General features: G+C 44.2%; 2 protein-coding genes across 2 annotated transcripts in view; both read right to left on the bottom strand.

Moving 5' to 3' along the window:
- LOC137235249 (glutamate receptor ionotropic, kainate 2-like) overlaps window positions 1-20,473 on the bottom strand; it is a 650,404-nt gene that overhangs the window by 455,590 nt on the left and 174,341 nt on the right. The gene's annotated exons all lie outside the window — the stretch shown is intronic.
- Window positions 5,038-5,711, bottom strand: LOC137234731 (uncharacterized). The gene has a single exon (XM_067758182.1). The coding sequence runs from the start codon at window positions 5,620-5,622 to the stop codon at window positions 5,038-5,040; it is 585 nt and encodes a 194-aa protein (XP_067614283.1). The 5' UTR covers window positions 5,623-5,711.

Here is a 20,473-nt window from a genome sequence, read left to right as displayed (position 1 = left end):
GACGGATCCCGAAAACTATACAGAAATGATCCCGCAAGGGTCCCAAAATTATCCCGAAATAGTACCGAAAAAGTCCCGAAATGACCCCGACGGGATCCCGGACGGATCCCGAAAACCATCCAAAAATGATCCCAGAAGGGTCTCGATATGACCCCAACGGGATTACAAGTAAGGCGAAGCTAATTGTAGAACAATTTTAATAAGGCAGCAGGCGCGTTGGAGCGAATGAAGAGTTACAAAGAAACATACAGGTAAAGCTAATAAAAGCGTGCGGGAGGAGAAGTACCGCTGCTCGCTTTTCCAAAATTGTTTAGATCTCGATCTGTATGTGCCAGATACCAAAAACTATTGATTTAGGAGAAAATTTATATTGAGTTATAACAATTTATAGATTTTACACCAGAGGGGTAGAAGGGGGGGGGGGGGGGAGCAGAGGGTGTCACTGCTCACTTTGTAAGCCCTCGACTTATTTGACCCATTGAGTCTGTGATATTGGTGAAGGCCAGTATACGTAAAGTTATAATGTGTAAAAATAATTAAAAAGTAATTGCTCGAAGGGGTCGTGGGACCCCCACCCCTCTTTCCATGTTCGAAAAAGATTTCGCTAGTAGACTACTGTCTGTGTCCCAAATTTCATCAAAATCCATGTAGCCGTTCTGGCATGATTCAGTCGCAAAAACTAAAAAATATAATAATTAAATTATAACTGTTCGTAGGTGGCGGGGCCCTCCCCCCTTTTGAAAAATATATAGCTAGTAGATCCTTATAGACTATTGGCTATATGTGTGCCAAATTTCATCCAAATCCGTCCAGCCGTTCTTGGGTGATTGAGCCACAAAGCAAACGTCTGGACAAACATCCAAACATCTTAACATCCAAACTTTGCCATTTATAATATATATATTAGATATATTAGATTAGATAGATTAGATTAGACTAGCTTTACCAGGCGCACGTTGAAACGCCCGAGATCGAATGGATGTTGCGTTATTTTTTCTGTTTTGGGTGTTGATAATTTAATTTATTGTTCTGTAAATTGAATTGAATTTTGTACGCATATTTGGTGAAATTTTCTGTTAAAACATTTTATTCTTGTATCTTATTGTATCTTATTTTATATTATTGTATTGCTTTTACCGCTGATGATTGTTGGTTTGATTGCATTCGAAGAAGCACGACTGGTGAGCCAATTCTCAAAATTGATATATGCGCAGGCATTCCTTTTGGTTCTAAGGAGCATAGAAATTCATTTTGATAATTCACAATTTTATCTTCATCTGTAACTGTGTCGATCGATTTATATTTCGTCACTTCACCAGGAAATTGATTTTGAAAGCGATCATTGATTTTGTTAACATGATCATTTTTGGGAGCTAAGATATTTCTTTCGCATAGCCAAAAAACAAAAACATTTAAATTTAAAATTCTTAATTCTGAAATATGAAAAACTTTCGTCTTGATCGAAGGAACCTCGAGCCAAAATTTGGCGATGATCGAAGTATAGCAAACACGTTTTCATAGGGAACACACACACAGAATTTGATTTTTATAGAAGATGTAGATAGACTGAAGCTAAACAATTTTTTTAACAGCGGCAGATTACTAAACGTCCAAAAGGTATAACAGCTAAACTCAACAATGCAGTCAAATTTTAGGTGTTAAAATAACTTAAGTTTGTACGGCATCCACAGTTTTCCCCATTCCACATTTTGCTGGAGGTTTTAGGACTTAACGTCACATAGCTCCTTACCAATTTTAATTATCCTACTATTACGACATCCAGATATATGCAGTATAATATATTCCATTTGTATGGGTGCCACGCCTCCTTTTTCCCAATTCCATATTTTCTTGGTGGTGTTAAGGATTGACCTCAAATAACTCCTTACTGAATTTCAATGTTCTGGCATGTATACCTTCAAAGTTATGCAGTACCAAATATTCCATTCGAATGGGAGGCTCCACGCCCCCCTTTTCCCAATTCCGCATTTTCTTGGTGGTGCTAGGGATTGACCTCATATAACTCCTTACTGAATTTCAATGTTCTGGCACGTATACCTTCAAAGTTATGCAGTACCAAAGATTGCATTTGAATGGGAGGTTCCACACCCCCTTTTTCCCAATTCCGCCTTTTCTTGGTGGTGTTAGGGATTGACCTCATATAACTCCTTACTGAATTTCAATGTTCTGGCATGTATACCTCCAAAGTTATGCATTACTAAAGATTCCATTTGTATGGGAGTTGCCACGCCACCTTTCTCCAAATTCCGCATTTTCTTGGTGGTGTTAGGGATTGACCTCATATAACTCCTCATTGAATTTCAATGTTCTGGCATGTATACCTTCAAAGTTATGCAGTACCAAAGATTCCATTTGTATGGGAGGTGCCACGCCCCTTTTATATATCGAAATTATTTTTAGCCTAAAACCTTCCCGTTGATCGAAGGAACCCATAATCTAAATTTGGTGATGATTGATGTGTGAGAAATACGTTTCCATAGCGAACACACACACACACAGAATTTGATTTATATATATATATGGCTAAACCGGTTTGGGATTTCAAAATCAAATAACCATCATCTCTCCTTCCTGTATCTTTCCTAAAAATTTCATGGCAATCTGTCGAGCCGTTCTCGAGTTATGGAGTGACAATCAAAATGTACACTTCTTTTTATGTATATAGATTATACTAGCCTTTACCCGCGGCCCCGTCCGCAAGGAGAAAATTAAATATATATGCTGTTCACGTTAGCCTGCTTATCAAGTTATCTGTTTAAAAATTATTTTTGTCTAATGTATTTTTTTTTTGTAATTTAGTAAAAAAAGAGAACTAAATGAGAAGATAAGCTGAAAGGCACACTTTCATGAATAGTCAATACAGTTTATTCGAATTAAAAAAATACATTTTGTTTTTAAATTAAATTAACTGATATGAAAGGGGTGAAAGAATTATTACTCATAGAACAAAGGAGTGAAACTACAATTAGCTAAAACCAAAGAGAATTTTTTAGATGAAAATACTGTTGCTTTTTCGGGTATTTAGTTAGTTAAAATATTACAAAAAGTGTAATTATAGTTATAACAGTTCGTTACACGATTCATTTAAAAAGCTCAAAAATAGAACGAAGAAGCTGTGTTAGATTGAAGATAAAACATACCGAATTTTAATTACGAATAATTAGCAGCAAATCAACGGCCATAAAAGCTCATAATTAAAAAGGCATGTGTGCTGAACTACCGGTTGCGAAGAGGCCTAAAATGATCCCGGAAGGGTCCCAAGATGATACTAAAATTCCAGGACAGATCCCGAAAATCATCCAGAAATTAACCAGGAGGGGTCCCAAAATGATTCAGAAATTGTCCCGAAAAAGTTCCGAAATTACCCTTATGGGTTCCCGTACAGATCCCGAGAACCATCCAGAAATGAAACTATGCCGAAATGATCCCGAAATGGTCCCGAAACGACCCCGTCGAGATCCCCGACGGATCCCGGAAACTATGCTGAAATAATCCCAGAAAGGTCTTCAAATGTTCTCCTAATAGTTCCGAAATGATCCCAGACGAATCCCGGAAGCTATGCAGAAATGATGCCGGAAAGGCCTTCATATGATCCCCTTATAGTCCCGAAATGATCCCGAACGGATCCCGAAAACCATCCAGAAATGATGCCGGAAGGGACCCCAAATGATCCAGAAAAAGTCGCGAAATGACCCCTACGGGATCCCGGACGGATCCCGAAAACCATCCAGAAATGATGGCGGAAGGGAACCAAAATGACCCCGAAAAAGTCCCGTAATGATCCCGGAAACCATCAAGAATTTATCTCTCAAAGGTACGCAAATGATCCCGAAAATACCCCGACTGGATGCCGAACGGATCCCGAAACCCAACCAGAAATGTTGCCGGAAAAGGTCCCTAAATGTTTGTGAAAAAATCCCGAAATGATCCCGGAATAGTCCCGAACATAACCCCGACGGGATCCCGGACGGATCCCGAAAACTATAGAAATGATCCCGCAAGGGTCCCAAGATTATCCCGAAATAGTACCGAAAAAGTCCCGAAATGACCCCGGCGCGATCCCGGACGGATCCTGAAAACCATCCATAAATGATCCCAGAAGAGTCTCGATATGACCCCAACGGGATTACAAATAAGGCGAAGCTAATTGTAGAACAATTTTAATAAGGCAGCAGGCGCGTTGGAGCGAATGAAGAGTTACAAATAAACATACAGGTAAAGCTAATAAAAGCGTGCTAATAAAAACAATTGATGGAGGGCGGATGGCGGGAGGAGAAGTACCGCTGCTCGTTTTTCCAAAATTGTTTAGATCTCGATCTGTATGTGCCAGATACCAAAAACTATTGATTTAGGAGAAAATTTATATTGAGTTATAACAATTTATAGATTTTACAGCAGAGGGGTAGAAGGGGGGGGGCGGAGGGTGTCACTGCTCACTTTGTAAGCCCTCGACTTATTTGACCCATTGAGTCTGTGATATTGGTGAAGGCCAGCATACGTAAAGTTATAATGTGAAAAATAATTAAAAAGTAATTGCTCGAAGGGGTCATGGGACCCCCACCCCTCTTTCCATGTTCGAAAAAGATTTCGCTAGTAGACTACTGTCTGGGTCCCAAATTTCATCAAAATCCATGTAGCCGTTCTGGCATGATTCAGTCGCAAAAACTAAAAAATATAATAATTAAATTATAACTGTTCGTAGGGGGCGGGGCCCTCCCCCCTTTTGAAAAATATATAGCTAGTAGATCCTTCTAGACTATTGGCTATATGTGTGCCAAATTTCATCCAAATCCGTCCAGCCGTTCTTGGGTGATTGAGTCACAAAGACAAACGTCTGGACAAACATCCAAACATCTTAACATCCAAACATCCAAACTTTGCCATTTATAATATATATTAGATATATTAGATTAGATATATATTAGAATTAGATTAGATTTGTTGCTCCGGTGTCGATCAGGATGTTGATAAGTTTGCCTGTATCCCTGCAGTGGCGTTGCAGACACGGCAAATCGTTCATACGCCTAAAAAAACCCTGCCTGTTTCATATTCGTCATCTTCCGGTGCAAGTGATTGTAATTCTTCGTCGCGTGTTTGGTTAACACGTTGTCCCTTCTGTTGTGCGTTGAAATAGCGAGATGACGGATTTCGTTCTCTTTTTTGAGGATCTCCACGAAATGGATTATTTGAAGGTAGTCCTTGCATTTGACGGTCATAGCTGTTTTGCTGTGGTGGTCTCTTGTACTGATTTGATGGATCTACGTCCATTGGTTGGTGATGTTGCCTTGGCGCAGTTTGATTATATTGCACCTGCACGTTAGGTCTGTATCTTTGTGGTTCCTCGTGATATCTTCTGCTTGTGTTTTGATACTGCCATGTATTATTTTGTCGGTGCTGATTATATTGCAGAAAGTCGAATTGTGAGTTCACATTATCGTGGTGTATCGTACTTGCGATAGCATAAGCAGTTTGTAAATTCTTTGGATTGTGGCTATGGAGGGTGCCGCTGGTATATTTGCTGTTCAGGCCAAGAATGAATGTTCTTACAGCTTCCTGGTTTACATACTTCTTCATGGCTGGGGGATTCCCTAAGCTATCCATCTCGACTTTAGTGAGCGCAAGGTTAAGCGATTTACTAACTTCGCTATGGAACTTCGCCAAGGTTCTTTTCCCCTGCCTTATTCTCTTACTTTCTTCGAGTAACACATACAGAGGTCTCTGGTCCGCGTAAGTGTAATCGAGACGATTTATTATAGAATAAAAATTGAATTTGGTGTCGTGGTTTATTAAAATATCGGCCGCATGTCCTTGAATTTTCGAATGTACAATCGAGAGTGCCGTGTAATACGTGGGTGTAGTAGCGTAATTCTTGATGTTTTCCATGTGTGTCCAGGCACGTTTTCTCCACGATCTATAATTGTTCGTGTCGCCTGTGAAGCATTTTAAAAATTTCTAAGTTAATTTGCGACGCATCAGTAATGTTGGGTGCACAGCCTTGGTATTGATCTGTGACTGTGACTGTTCCATTGGTTTCAAGAGAATTCATCCCCTCTTGGGTTTCATTCAGGGTTGTGGTCAAGGCAGATATATGTGCCCTTAGGTTTGCTATCTCCTGTGCGGTCATTTCGTAGTCTATGTTCAGCGATGTACGTGATAAGTCGAAAAACGTTTGCCGTTTTCTTCGTAACTCTAGGGTGTTGTCCGTTGGTTTCGGGATTCACTCTTTGTCTCACTTATAGCGCTGCTTGGATGGATTATCTTTGTTTCAAGACTTATCCGTATTATCCCAATTTTTTAGGAATCTAGTTTTTTTCCTTCTTTATGAACGGGATTTTTTTATTTTTGTCCTGTAATGCAGGATATGGCTTGTTCAGGAAAGAACGGACGAGTCCCCGGTTAATATCGATTATACGATATGAGAAAAAAAAATAACATTTTTACTACGCCGAAGTGCGTGCTCTTTATTGATATTCTTTAGACTGCTTGTTTACATGAATCTTAGTTATATTTATACTACTGAGATACGGCGGTTCTTATCGCAGGGAATTATCACCTTGTTAATTGTTTAATGTTTACCTACGACTGTAGATAGCTATTTGGGTTCACTATTCTTTGTTGTATAGATAACGTTCTTAAAACTGTTTAAGTGTTTAGTGTAGTGTTATCTTATGGCTATTGTTACTTATGAGACAAACAACTGATATGCTATTGCTTATAGATATTTTAAAACAAAGAGTATTTTATTGCTTACAGAAATCTTTGTTTACAAACAATAATTATGTGTGTGTAGTATGTATGTATGTATGTATGTATAATTGCTTACAGACACTGCCAAGCAAAACTGCGTAAAAAACTGGATAATGATTGAGTAAAAAAGTGGATAAAAACATAGATAATTTTGTATAGGCAGAGTGCGGATTTTATCCACTTTCCCCTTGAGCGAGTCGTGTACGTGTGATCGCGCATCCTTCTCACACTTATACCAAAGTGCCATAAGGAAAAATGCATAGTTGCTCCTCTCTAACTAAAAATTTCCCATAACACAGGGTTGTATTTTTGTAGGGATGCCATATCGGAAAAATTTTATGTCTGAAAATGCTCAAAATGTTTACCAAAATACCCAAAAAATACCTAAAAAAGCTCCAAAATACCAAAAAAAAAAAAAACCTAAAAAACTCCAAAATACCCAAAAAATCTCCAAAATTTTCTTAATTTTTAATGAAAACGTTTATTTAGTAATAAAAAAATTCATTTACAATTGTTCTAAAGACCGTTTTATCATAAAATGTTAAGAATACATCTGTTAAAAGGACTTTTTACATTAAATTTGTCTTCATCGCACATAAATTTTAAGATAAAACGATCTTAAAGTTATTAAATAGCATAAATAATAATTATTTGTAATCACAATTTTTTTAAGTATGTACTAAACTATAATATCTAATCTAATATCTAATATATATTATAAACTAGCCTTTACCCGCGGCCCCGTCCGCGCCTGCTGCCTTATTAACCGAAAACCATCCAGAAATTATGCCGGAAGGGACCCCAAATGATCCCGAATACCATACAGAAATGATGCCGGAAAATACCCCAAATGATCCCGAAATAGTCCCGAAAAAGTTCCGAAATGACCCCGAAGGGATCCAGGACGGATCGCGAAAACCATCCAGAAATTATGCCGAAAGGGTCCCCAAATGATCCGATACCAGTCGATAAAAAGTCCCGAAATGACCCCGACGGGATCCCGGACGGATCTCGAAAACCATCTGGAATTGATGCCGGAAGGTACCCCAAATGATATCGAATAGTTCCTGATATGACCCCGAAGGGATCCCGGACGAATCCCGAAAACCATACAGAAATGATGCCGGAAGGTACCCCAAATGATTCCGAAATAGTCCCGAAATGACCCTGGCAGGATCCCGTACGGATCCCGAAAACCATTCAGAAATGATGCCGAAAGGCTCCCCTAATTATCCCGTATTAGTCCCGAAAAAGTCCCGAAATAACCCCGACGGGATTCCTGACGGATCCCGAAAAGCATCCAGAAATAATGCCGAAAGGGTCCCGAAATAATCCCGTATTAGTCGAGAAAAAGTCCTGAATTGACCCCGTCGGGATCCCGGATGGATCCCGAAAACTATCCAGAAATGACGCCGGAAGGTCCTCAAATGATACCCTAATAGTCCCCGAAATGACCGAAAACCATCCAGAAATTATGCCGGAAGGGACCCCAAATGATCCCGAATACCATACAGAAATGATGCCGGAAAATACCCCAAATGATCCCGAAATAGTCCCGAAATGACCCTGACGGGATCCCGTACGGATCCCTAAAATCATCTAGAAATGGTGCCGGACGGATCCCGAAAACCATCTAGCAATGATGACGGAAGTTACCCCAAATGATCCTGTATTATTTGAAAAAAAGTCCCGAATTGACCTCGACGGGTTCCCGGACGGATCCCGAAAAGAATCCAGATATGATGCCGAAAGGGTCCCCAATTGATCCCGTATAAGTCGAGAAAACGTCCCGAAATGGCCCTGACGGGATCCCGGACGGATCCCGAAAACCATCTAGAAATGATGCCGGAAGGTACCCCAAATGATCCCGAAATAGTCCCGAAATGACCCTGACGGGATCCCGGACGGATCCCGACAACCATCTAGAAATGAAGACGGAAGGTACCCCAAATGATCCCGAAATAGTACCGAAAGGACCCTGACGGGATCCCGGACGGATCCCGAAAACTATCTAGCAATGATGCCGGAAGCTACCCCAAATGATCCCGTATTAGTCGAGAAAAAGTCCCGAAATTACCCCGACGGGATCCCGGACGGATCCAGAAAACCACCTAGAAATGAAGCCGTGAGGTACCCCAAATGATCCCGAAATAGTACCGAAATGATCCCGGAATAGTCCCGAAAATGTCCCAAAATAATCCCGACGGAATCCTGGACGGATCCCGAAAACTATACACAAATGATCCCGAAATAGCCCCGAAAAAGTCCCGAAATGATCCCGACGGGATCCCGGACGGATCCCGAAAACTATCCAGAAATGATGCCGGAAAGGTCCTCAAATGATCCCTTAATAGTCCCGAAATGACCCCAACGGGATCCTGGACGGATACCGAAAACCATTCAGAAATGATGCCGAAAGGGTCTCAAAATGATCCCGAATTAGTTGAGAAAAAGTCCCGAATTGACCCCGACGGGATCCCGGACGCATCCCGAAAACCATGTAGAAATGATGCCGAAAAACACCCCCAATGATCCCGAAAAATTCCGAAATGACTCCGACGGGATCCCGGAAACCATCTACAAATGATGCCGGAAGGTACCCCAAATGATCCCGAAATAGTCCCGAAATTACCCCAACGGGATCCCGGACGGATCCCGAAAACCATCTAGCAATGATGCTGGAAGCTACCCCAAATGATCCCGTATTAGTCGAGAAAAAGTCCCGAAATTACCCCGATGGGATAACGAACGTATCCCGAAAACCATGTATAAATGATGCCGGAAGGTGCACCAAATGATCCCGAAATAGTCCCGAAATTACCCCAACGGGATCCCGGAGGGATCTCTAAAATCATCCAGAAATGATGCCTGACGGGACCCCCAAATGATCTCGAAGAAATCATGAAATTACCTAGACAGTATCCCCAAAACCACCCAGAAATGATGCCGGAAGGGACCGCGAAAAATCCCGAAAAAGTCCCGAAATGACCCCGACGAGATCCCGGACGAATCCCGAAAACCATCCAGAAATGATGCCGGAAAGGAAACCAAATGATCCCGAAAAAGTCCCAAGATGAGCCCGACGGGATCCCGGACGGATCCCGAAAACCCTCCAGAAATGATGCCGGAAGGGACCCCAAATGATCACGAAAAAGTCCCGAAATGATCGCGACGGGATCCCGGACATATACCGAAAACCATTCAGAAATAATGCCGGTGGGTACCCCAAACTGATCCCGAAATATTCCCAAAATTACCCCGTCGGGTTCCCGAACGAATCCCCAAAACTATCCAGAAATGATGCCGGAAAGGTCTTCAAATGATCCCCTAATAGTCTCGAAATCACCCTGACGGGATCCCAGACGGATCCCGAATACCATCCATAAATGATGCCGGTAGGTATCCCAAATGATCCCGAAAAAGTCCCAAAATGACCCCGACGGGATCCCGGACGAATCCCGAAAACCATCCAGAAATGATGCCGGAGAGGAACCCAAATGATCCCGAAAAAGTCCCAAGATGAGCCCGACGGGATCCCGGACGGATACCAAACCATCCAGATGTGATCCCTGCAGGTACCCCAAATGATGCGGAAATAGTCCCGAAATCACCCCGTCGAGGGCCCCGACGGATCCAGGAAACTATGCAGAAATGATGCCGGAGAGGTCCTCAAATGATCCCCTAAGAGTCCCGAAATGATCCCGCGCGGCTCCCGGACGGATCCCGAAAACCATTCAGTAACGATACCGAAAGGGTCCCCAAATAATCCCGCATTAGTAGAGAAAAAGTCCCTAAATGACCAAGACGGGATCCCCGACGGATACCGAAATCCATCCAGAAATGATGCTGGAGGGGACCCCAAATGATCCCGTATCAGTCGAGAAAAAGTCCCGAAATAACCCCGACGGTATCTCGGACGAACCCCGGAAACTATGCAGAAATGATCGCGAAATAGTCCCGAAATGACCCCGTCGAGATCCCCGACGGATCCCAGAAACTATGCAGAAATGATGCCGGAAAGGTCTTCAAATGATCCCCTAATTGTACCGAAATTACCCTGACGGGATCCCGAACGGATACCGAAATTCATCCAGAAATGATGCCGAAAGGTTCCCCAAATGATCCCGCATTAGTCGAGAAAAAAAGTCCCGAAATGACCCCGACGGTATCTCGGACGAACCCCGGAAACTATGCAGAAATGATCCCGAAATGACCCCGTCGAGATCCCCGACGGATCCCGGAAACTATGCAGAAATGATGCCGGAATGGTCTTCAAATGATCTCCTAATAGTCCCGAAATGATCCCCGACGAATCCCGGAAGCTATGCAGAAATGATGCCGGAAAGGCCTTCATATGATCCCCTTATAGTCCCGAAAAGATCCCGAACGGATCCCGAAAACTATCCAGAAATGATGCCGGAAGGGACCCCAAATGATCCAGAAAAAGTCGCGAAATGACCCCGACGGGATCCCGGACGGATCCCGAAAACCATCCAGAAATGATGGCGGAGGGAACCAAAATGACCCCGAAAAAGTCCCGTAATGATACCGGAAACCATCAAGAATTTATCTCTCAAAGGTACGCAAATGATCCCGAAAATAACCCGACTGGATGCCGAACGGATCCCGAAACCCATGCTCCCGGAATAGTCCCGAAAATAACCCCGACGGGATCCCGGACGGATCCCGAAAACTATACAGAAATGATCCCAGAAGGGTCTCGATATGACCCCAACGGGATTACAAATAAGGCGAAGCTAATTGTAGAACAATTTTAATAAGGCAGCAGGCGCGTTGGAGCGAATGAAGAGTTACAAAGAAACATACAGGTAAAGCTAATAAATGCGTGCGGGAGGAGAAGTACCGCTGCTCGCTTTTCCAAAATTGTTTAGATCTCGATCTGTATGTGCCAGATACCAAAAACTATTGATTTAGGAGAAAATGTATATTGAGTTATAACAATTTATAGATTTTACACCAGACGAGTAGAAGGGGGGTGGGGGGAGAGCGGAGGGTGTCACTGCTCACTTTGTAAGCCCACGACTTATTTGACCCATTGAGTCTGTGATATTGGTGAAGCCCAGCATACGTAAAGTTATAATGTGAAAAATAATTAAAAAGTAATTGCTCGAAGGGGTCATGGGACCCCCACCCCTCTTTCCATGTTCGAAAAATATTAGTAGACTACTGTCTGTGTCCCAAATTTCATCAAAATCCATGTAGCCGTTCTGGCATGATTCAGTCGCAAAAACTAAAAAATATAATAATTAAATTATAACTGTTCGTAGGGGGCGGGGCCCTCCCCCCTTTTGAAAAATATATAGCTAGTAGATCCTTCTAGACTATTGGCTATATGTGTGCCAAATTTCATCCAAATCCGTCAGAAAAACCATCCAGAAAATATCCAGGAAGGGTCCCTAAATTATCCCGACATACTACAGAAAAAGTTCCGAAATGGCTCCGAGGGGATCCACGACGGATCGCGATAACCATACAGAAATGATTCCGGAAGGATCCCAAAATGATCCCGATATAGTCCGGAAATGACCCAGATGGGATCCCGCACAGATCCAGAAATGATCCCGGAATGGTCCAAAAACTATCCCGGAAAAGTAACAAAAAATTCCGAAATGGCTCCTACGGCAGCCCGGACGGATCCAGAAATGATCTCGGAAGGGTCCCCAAATGATCCCAAAATGGTCCCGAAATGACCCTGATGGATCCGGCAAACCATCAAGAAATTATGCCGGAAGGGTCCCCAAATGATCCCGAAATAATACAGAAAAAGTCACGAAACGACCCCTAGAGGATCCCCAAATGATCCCGTATTAGCCCCGAAAAGGTCCCGAAATAACCCCGACGGGATCCCGGAAAAATCCCGAAAACAATCCAGAAATGATGCCTGAAGGGATCCCAAATGATTCTGAAAAAGTCCCGCATTGATTCCGACGGGATCCCGAACGGATATCGAAAATCATGCAGAAGTGATGCCGGAGAGGTCCTGAAATGATCACCTAATAGTCCCGAAATGACCCTTAAGGGATCCTGGACGGATCCCGTAAACCATCCAGAAATGATCCCTATATAGTCCCGAAGAAATCCCGAAATGACCCTGATGGGATCTCGAACGCATCCCTAAATGACCCTGACGGGATCCCGGACAGATCCCGAAATCCATCCAGAAATGATTTTGGGAGGGACCCCAAATGATCCCGAAAAAGTCCCGCAATGATTCCGACGGGATCCTGAACGGATACCGAAAACCATCCAGAAGTGATGCCGAAATGGTTCCTAAATGATCCCGTATTAGTCGCGAAAAATTCCCGAAATGACCCCGACGGGATCCCGGACGTATCCCGAACACCATCCAGAAATGATGCCGAAAGGGTTCCCAAATGATCCCGTATTAGTCGGGAAAAAGTCCCGAAATGACCCCGACGGGCTCCCGGACGGATACCGAAACCCATCCAGAAGTGATGCCGGACAGGTCCTCAAATGATCACCTAATAGTCCCAAAATGACATATTTATAATGATATATTTATAATATATACTAGCCTTTACCCGCGGCCCCGTTCGCAAGAAGAAATTTAAATATATGGGCTATTCGCGTTAGCCTGCTTATCAAGTTATCTGTTTAAAATTTTGTTTTCTGTCTAATGCATTTTATTTTTGTAATTGAGTAAAAAAAAAGAACTAAATGAGCTGACAACCTGATAGGATCCCAAATGATCCCAAAATTATCCAGAAAAAGCTACGAAATGACCCCCACGCTATCGTGGATGGATCCCGAAAACCATCCAGAAATGCCGCGAAAGGGTCTCCAAAAGTTCCCGGAATAGTCCCAAAAAAACCCGAAATGACAACGACACGATCCTAGACGTATCCAGAGAACCACACAGAAATGATCCCTGAAGGTGTTCCAAAATGATCCCGAAAAGGTTCCGAAATGACCCTGATGGTCTCCCGGGCGGATCTCAAAAACCATCCAGAAAATATCCAGGAAGGGTCCCTAAATTATCCCGACATACTCCAGAAAAAGTTCCGAAATGGCTCCGAGGGGATCCACGACGGATCGCGATAACCATACAGAAATGATTCCGGAAGGATCCCAAAATGATCCCGAAATAGTCCGGAAATGACCCAGATGGGATCCCGCACAGATCCAGAAATGATCCCGGAATGGTCCAAAAACTATCCCGGAAAAGTAACAAAAAATGCCGAAATGGCTCCTACGGCAGCCCGGACGGATCCAGAAATGATCCCTGATGGGATCTCGAACGCATCGCTAAATGACCCTGACGGGATCCCGGACAGATCCCGAAATCCATCCAGAAATGATTTTGGGAGGGACCCCAACTGATCCCGAAAAAGTCCCGGAATGATTCCGACGGGATCCGTAACGGATACCGAAAACCATCCAAAAGTGATGCCGAAATGGTTCCCAAATGATCCCGTATTAGTCGCGAAAAATTCCCGAAATGACCCCGACGGGATCCCGGACGTATCCCGAAAACCATCCAGAAATGATGCCGAAAGGGTTCCCAAATGATCCCGTATTAGTCGCGAAAAAGTCCCGAAATGACCCCGACGGGCTCCCGGACGGATACCGAAAACCATCCAGAAGTGATGCCGGAAAGGTCCGTATCCAGAGAATTACACAGAAATGATCCCTGAAGGTGTTCCAAAATGATCCCGAAAAGGTTCCGAAATGACCCTGACGGTCTCCCGGGCGGATCTCAAAAACCATCCAGAAAATATCCAGGAAGGGTCCCTAAATTATCCCGACATACTCCAGAAAAAGTTCCGAAATGGCTCCGAGGGGATCCACGACGGATCGCGATAACCATACAGAAATGATTCCGGAAGGATCCCAAAATGATCCCGAAATAGTCCCGAAATGACCCCGACGGGATGCTGGGCGAATCCCGAAGACCATCCATGGTTATTTTGGGACATTTTCGGGACTATTCCGGAATCATTTCGGGACTATTTCGCGATCATTTGGGGACCCTTCCGGCATCATTTCTGGATGGTTTTCGGGATCCGTCCAGGATCCCGTCGGGGTACTTTCGGGATCGTTTGCGTACCTTCGAGAGATAAATTCTTGATGGTTTCCGGGATCATTACGGGACTTTTTCGGGGTTATTTTGGGTCCCTTTTGGCATCATTTCTGGATGGTTTCGTCCGGCATCCCGTCGGGGTCATTTCGGGACTTTTTCGCGACTAATACGGGATCATTTGGGGACCCTTTCGGCATCATTTCTGGATGGTTTTCGGGATCCGTCCGGGATCTCGTCGGGGTAATTTGGGGACTTTTTCGGGATCATTTGGGGGCTCTTCCGGCATCATTTCTGGAAGGTTTTCGGGATCCGTCCGGGATCTCGTCGGGGTCATTTGGGGACTTTTTCGGGATCATTTGGGGGCTCTTCCGGCATCATTTCTGGATGGTTTTCGGGATCCGAGACTATTTCGGGATCAGTCCGGGATGCCGTCAGGGTCATTTTGGGACTATTAGGTGATATTTTGGGGACCTATCCGGCATCATTTCTGGACGGTTTACGGGATCCGTCCAGGATGCCTTAAGGGTCATTTCGGGACTATTAGGTGATCATTTGAGGACCTTTCCGGCATCACTTCTGGATGATTTTCGGTATCCGTTCGGGATCCCGTCGGAATCATTGCGGGATTGTTTCGGAATCATTTGGGATCCCTTCCGGCATCATTTCTGGATGGTTTTCGGGATTTGTCCGGTATCCCGTCGGGGTTATTTCGGGACTAATACGGGATCATTTGGAGATCCTCTAGGGGTCGTTTCGTGACTTTTTCTGTTTTATTTCGGGATCATTTGGGGACCCTTCCGGCATAATTTCTTGATGGTTTGCCGGATCCATCAGGGTCATTTCGGAACCTTTTTGGGATCATTTGGGGACCCTTCCGAGATCATTTCTGGATCTGTGCGGGATCCCGTCTGGGTCATTTCTGGACTATTTCGGGATCATTTTGGGATCCTTCGGGAATCATATCTGTATGGTTTTCGCGATCCGTCGTGGATCCCCTCGGAGCCTTTTCGGAACTTTTTCTGGAGTATGTCGGGATAATTTGGGGACTTTTTCGGGATCATTTGGGGTACCTACCGGCATAATTTCTGGATGATTTTCGGTATCCGTCAGGGATCTCGTCGGGGTCATTTGGGGACCTTTTCTCGACTAATACGGGATCATTTGCGGGCCCTTTCGGCATCATTTCTAAATAGTTGTCGGGATCCGTTCGGGATCCCGTCAGGGTCTTTTCGGAACTATTAGGAAATCATTTGAGGACCTTTCCGGCATTATTTCTGGATAGTTTTCGGGATCCTTTCGGGGTCCCGTCAGAGTCATTTCGGGACTTTTTCGGGATCATTTAAGATTGGTTTTCAGGATTCGTCCGGGAACCCGTCAGGGTGATTTCTGTACTTTTCCGAGACTATTTCGGGATCATTTTGGGACCTTCCCAAGATCATTTCTGGATGGATTTCGGGATCAGTCCGTGATGCTGTCAGGGTCATTTTGGTATTAGGTGATCATTTGAGGACCTTTCCGGCATCATTTCTGGATAGTTTTCGGGATCCTTTCCGGGTCCCATCAGGGTCATTTCGGGACTTTTTCGGCATCATTTAAGATTGGTTTTCAGGATTCGTCCGGGATCCCGTCAGGGTAATTTCTGGACTTTTCCGAGACTATTTCGGGATAATTTTGGGACCCTCCCAGGATCATTTCTGGATGGATTTCGGGATCTGTCCGGGATGCCGTCAGGGTCATTTTGGGACTATTAGGTGATCATTTGAGGACCTTTCCGGCATCTTTTCTGGATGGTTTTCGGGATTTGTCCGGGATCCCGTCGGGGTTATTTCGGGACCTTTTTGGGGCTAATACGGGATCATTTAGGGATCCTCTAGGGGTCGTTTCGTGACTTTTTCTGTATTATTTCGGGATCATTTTGGGACACTTTCGGCATAATTTCTTGATGGTTTGCCGGATCCATCAGGGTCATTTCGGGACCATTTTGGGATCATTTGGGGACCCTTCCGAGATCATTTCTGGATCCGTCCGGAATGCCGTAGGAGCCATTTCGGGATTTTTTGTTACTTTTCCGGGATAGTTTTTGCACCCTTCCGAGATCATTTCTGGATCTGTGCGGGAACCCATTTGGGTAATTTCCGGACTATTTCGGGATCATTTTGGGATCCTTCCGGAATCATTTCTGTATGGTTTTTGCGATCCGCCGTGGATCCCCTCGGAGCCATTTCGGAACATTTTCTGGAGTATGTCGGGATAATTTAGGGACCCTTCCTGGATATTTTCTGGATGGTTTTTGAGATCCGCCCGGGAGCCCGTCAGGGTAATTTCGGAACTTTTTCGGGACTATTTCGGGATCAATTTGGTACCCTTCAGGCATCATTTCTGTGTGGTTATCTGGATAAGTCTAGAATCGTGTCGTTGTCATTTCGGGTTTTTTTGGGACTACTTCGGGAACTTTTGGAAACACTTCCGGGGTGTTTCTGGATGGTTTTCGGGATCCGTCCGCGATAGCGTCGTGGTCATTTCGTGGCTTTTTCTGGATAATTTCGTTATCATTTTGGGATCCTATCAGGTTATCAGCTCATAAAGTTCTTTTTTTTACTCAATTACAAAAATAAAATGCATTAGACAGACAAAAAATTTTAAACAGATAACTTTATAAGCAGGCTAACGTGAATAGCCCACATATTTCATTTTCTCCTTGCGGACGGGGCCGCGGGTAAAGGCTATATATTATAAATGGCAAAGTTTGGATGTGAAGATGTTTGGATGTTTGGATGTTTGTCCAGACGTTTGTCTTTGTGACTCAATCACGCAAGAACGGCTGGACGGATTTGGATGAAATTTGGCACACATATAGCCAATAGTCAAGAAGGATCTACTAGTTATATATTTTTGAAAAGGGGCGTGGTCCCCGCCCCTAGGAACAGTTATAATTTAATTATTATATTTTTTCGTTTTTGCGACTGAATCACGCCAGAATGGCTACACGGATTTTGATGAAATATGGGACACAGACAGTAGTCTACTAGCGAGTTTTTTTTCGAACATGGAAAGAGGGGTGGGGGTCCCACGACCTCTTCGAGCAATTACTTTTTAATAATTTTTACACATTATAACTTTATGTATACTGGCCTTCACCAATATCACAGACTCAAGGGGTCAAATAAGTCGAAGGCTTATAAAGTAAGCAGTGACACCCTCCGCCCCCTTCCCCCCTTTATCTACCACTCTGGTGTAAAATCTATAAATTGTTATAACTCAATATAAATTGTCTCCTAAATCAATAGTTTTTGGTATCTGGCATATACAGATCGAGATCTAGACAATTTTGGAGGACCGATCAGTGGTCCTCTCCTTTTATCCCCGCCATCCGCCCTCCTTCAATTGTTTTTATTAGCACGCTTTTATTAGCTTTACCTGTACGTTTCTATGTAACTTTTCATTCGCTCCTGCGCCTGCTGCCTTATTAACATGGTTTTATAATTAGCTTCACCTTATTTGTAATCCCGTAAGGGTCATATCGAGGCCCTTCCGGGATCATTTCTGGATGGTTTTCGGGATCGGTCCGGGATCCCGCCGGGGCAATTTCGGGACTTTTTCGGGATCATTTTGGGACCCTTCCGGGATCATTTCTGTATAGTTTTCGGGATCCGTATGGGATCCCGTCGGGGTTATTTTGAGACATTTTCGGGACTATTCCGGAATCATTTCGGGACTATTTCGCGATCTTTTGGGGACCCTCCCGGCATCATTTCTGGATGGTTTTCGGGATCCGTCCGGGATCCCGTCGGGATCATTTGCGTATCTTCGAGAGATAAACTCTTGATGGTTTCCGGGATCATTACGGGACTTTTTTGGGGTTATTTTGATTCCCTTTAGGCATCATTTCTGGATGGTCTTCGGGATTCGTCCGGCATCCCGTCGGGGTCATTTCGGGACTTTTTCATTCATTTGGCAACCCTTTCGGCATCATTTCTGGATGGTTTTCGGGATCCGTCCATGATCCCATCGGGGTAATTTCGGGACTATTAGGGGATCATTTGGGAACCTTTCCGGCATCATTTCTGGATAATTTTCGGGATCCGTCCGGGATGCCGACGAGGTCATTTCGGGACTATTTCGGGATCATTTGGGATACCTACCGGCATCATTTCTGGATGGTTTTTGTGATTCGTCCGGGATCCCGTCGTGGTCATTTCGGGACTTTTTCTCGACTAATACGGGATCATTTGCGGACCCTTTCGGCATCATTTCTGGATGGTTGTCGGGATCCCGTCACGGTCATTTCGGGACTATTAGGGGATCATTTGAGGACCTTTCCGGCATCATTTCTGGATTGTTTTCGGGATCCGTCCGGGATCCCGTCGGGATCATTTGCGTATCTTCGAGAGATAAACTCTTGATGGTTTCCGGGATCATTACGGGACTTTTTTGGGGTTATTTTGATTCCCTTTAGGCATCATTTCTGGATGGTCTTCGGGATTCGTCCGGCATCCCGTCAGGGTTATTTTGGGACTTTTTCGGGGCTAATACGGGATCATTTGGGGATCCTCTAGGGGTCGTTTCGTGACTTTTTCTATTTTTTATTCGGGATCATTTGGGGACCCTTCCGGCATAATTTCTTGATGGTTTTCCGGATCCATCAGGGTCATTTCGGGACCATTTTGGGATCATTTGGGGACCTTTCCGAGATCATTTCTGGATCCGTCCGGGATGCCGTAGGAGCCATTACGGAATTTTTTGTTACCTTTCCGGGATAGTTTTTGGATCATTTTGGTATTAGGTGATCATTTGAGGACCTTTCCGGCATCATTTCTGGATAGTTTTCGGGATCCTTTCCGTGTCCCATCAGGGTCATTTCGAGACTTTTTCGGCATAATTTCTTGATGGTTTTCCGGATCCATCAGGGTCATTTCGGGACCATTTTGGGATCATTTGGGGACCTTTCCGAGATCATTTCTGGATCCGTCCGGGATGCCGTAGGAGCCATTACGGAATTTTTTGTTACCTTTCCGGGATAGTTTTTGGGTCATTTTGGTATTAGGTGATCATTTGAGGACCTTTCCGGCATCATTTCTGGATAGTTTTCGGGATCCTTTCCGTGTCCCATCAGGGTCATTTCGAGACTTTTTCGGCATCATTTAAGATTGGTTTTCAGGATTCGTCCGGGATGCCGTCAGGGTCATTTTGGGACTATTAGGTGATCATTTGAGGACCTTTCCGGCATCACTTCTGGATGGTTTTCGGTATCCGTTCAGGATCCCGTCGGAGTAATTGCGGGACTTTTTCGGGATCATTTGGTGTCCCTTCCGGCATCATTTCTGGATGGTTTTTGGGATTCGTTCGGCATCCCGTCGGGGTCATTTCGGGACTTTTTCTCGACTAATACGGGATCATTTGCGGGCCCTTTCGACATCATTTCTAGATAGTTGTCGGGATCCGTTCGGGATCCCGTCAGGGTCTTTTCGGAACTATTAGGAGATCATTTGAGGACCTTTCCGACATCATTTCTGGAAAGTTTTCGGGATCCTTTCGGGGTCCAGTCAGGGTCATTTCGGGACTTTTTCGGGATAATTTAGAGATGGCTTTCAGGATCCGGTCGGGGTCATTTAGGGGTGCGTTCGAGATCCCGTCAGGGTCATT

Source organism: Eurosta solidaginis, chromosome X (assembly GCF_040869045.1).
Source record: "Eurosta solidaginis isolate ZX-2024a chromosome X, ASM4086904v1, whole genome shotgun sequence".
In the NCBI taxonomy this organism is placed as follows: domain Eukaryota; kingdom Metazoa; phylum Arthropoda; class Insecta; order Diptera; family Tephritidae; genus Eurosta; species Eurosta solidaginis.
Note: the sequence above shows the minus strand (reverse complement) of the source record. Positions and strands in the feature narration are given on the sequence as shown.

What these genes read in the sequence shown, in the direction of transcription:
- LOC137234731 (XM_067758182.1), bottom strand. Translation starts at nt 5,622, where the DNA reads ATGGATAGCTTAGGGAATCCCCCAGCCATGAAGAAGTATGTAAACCAG.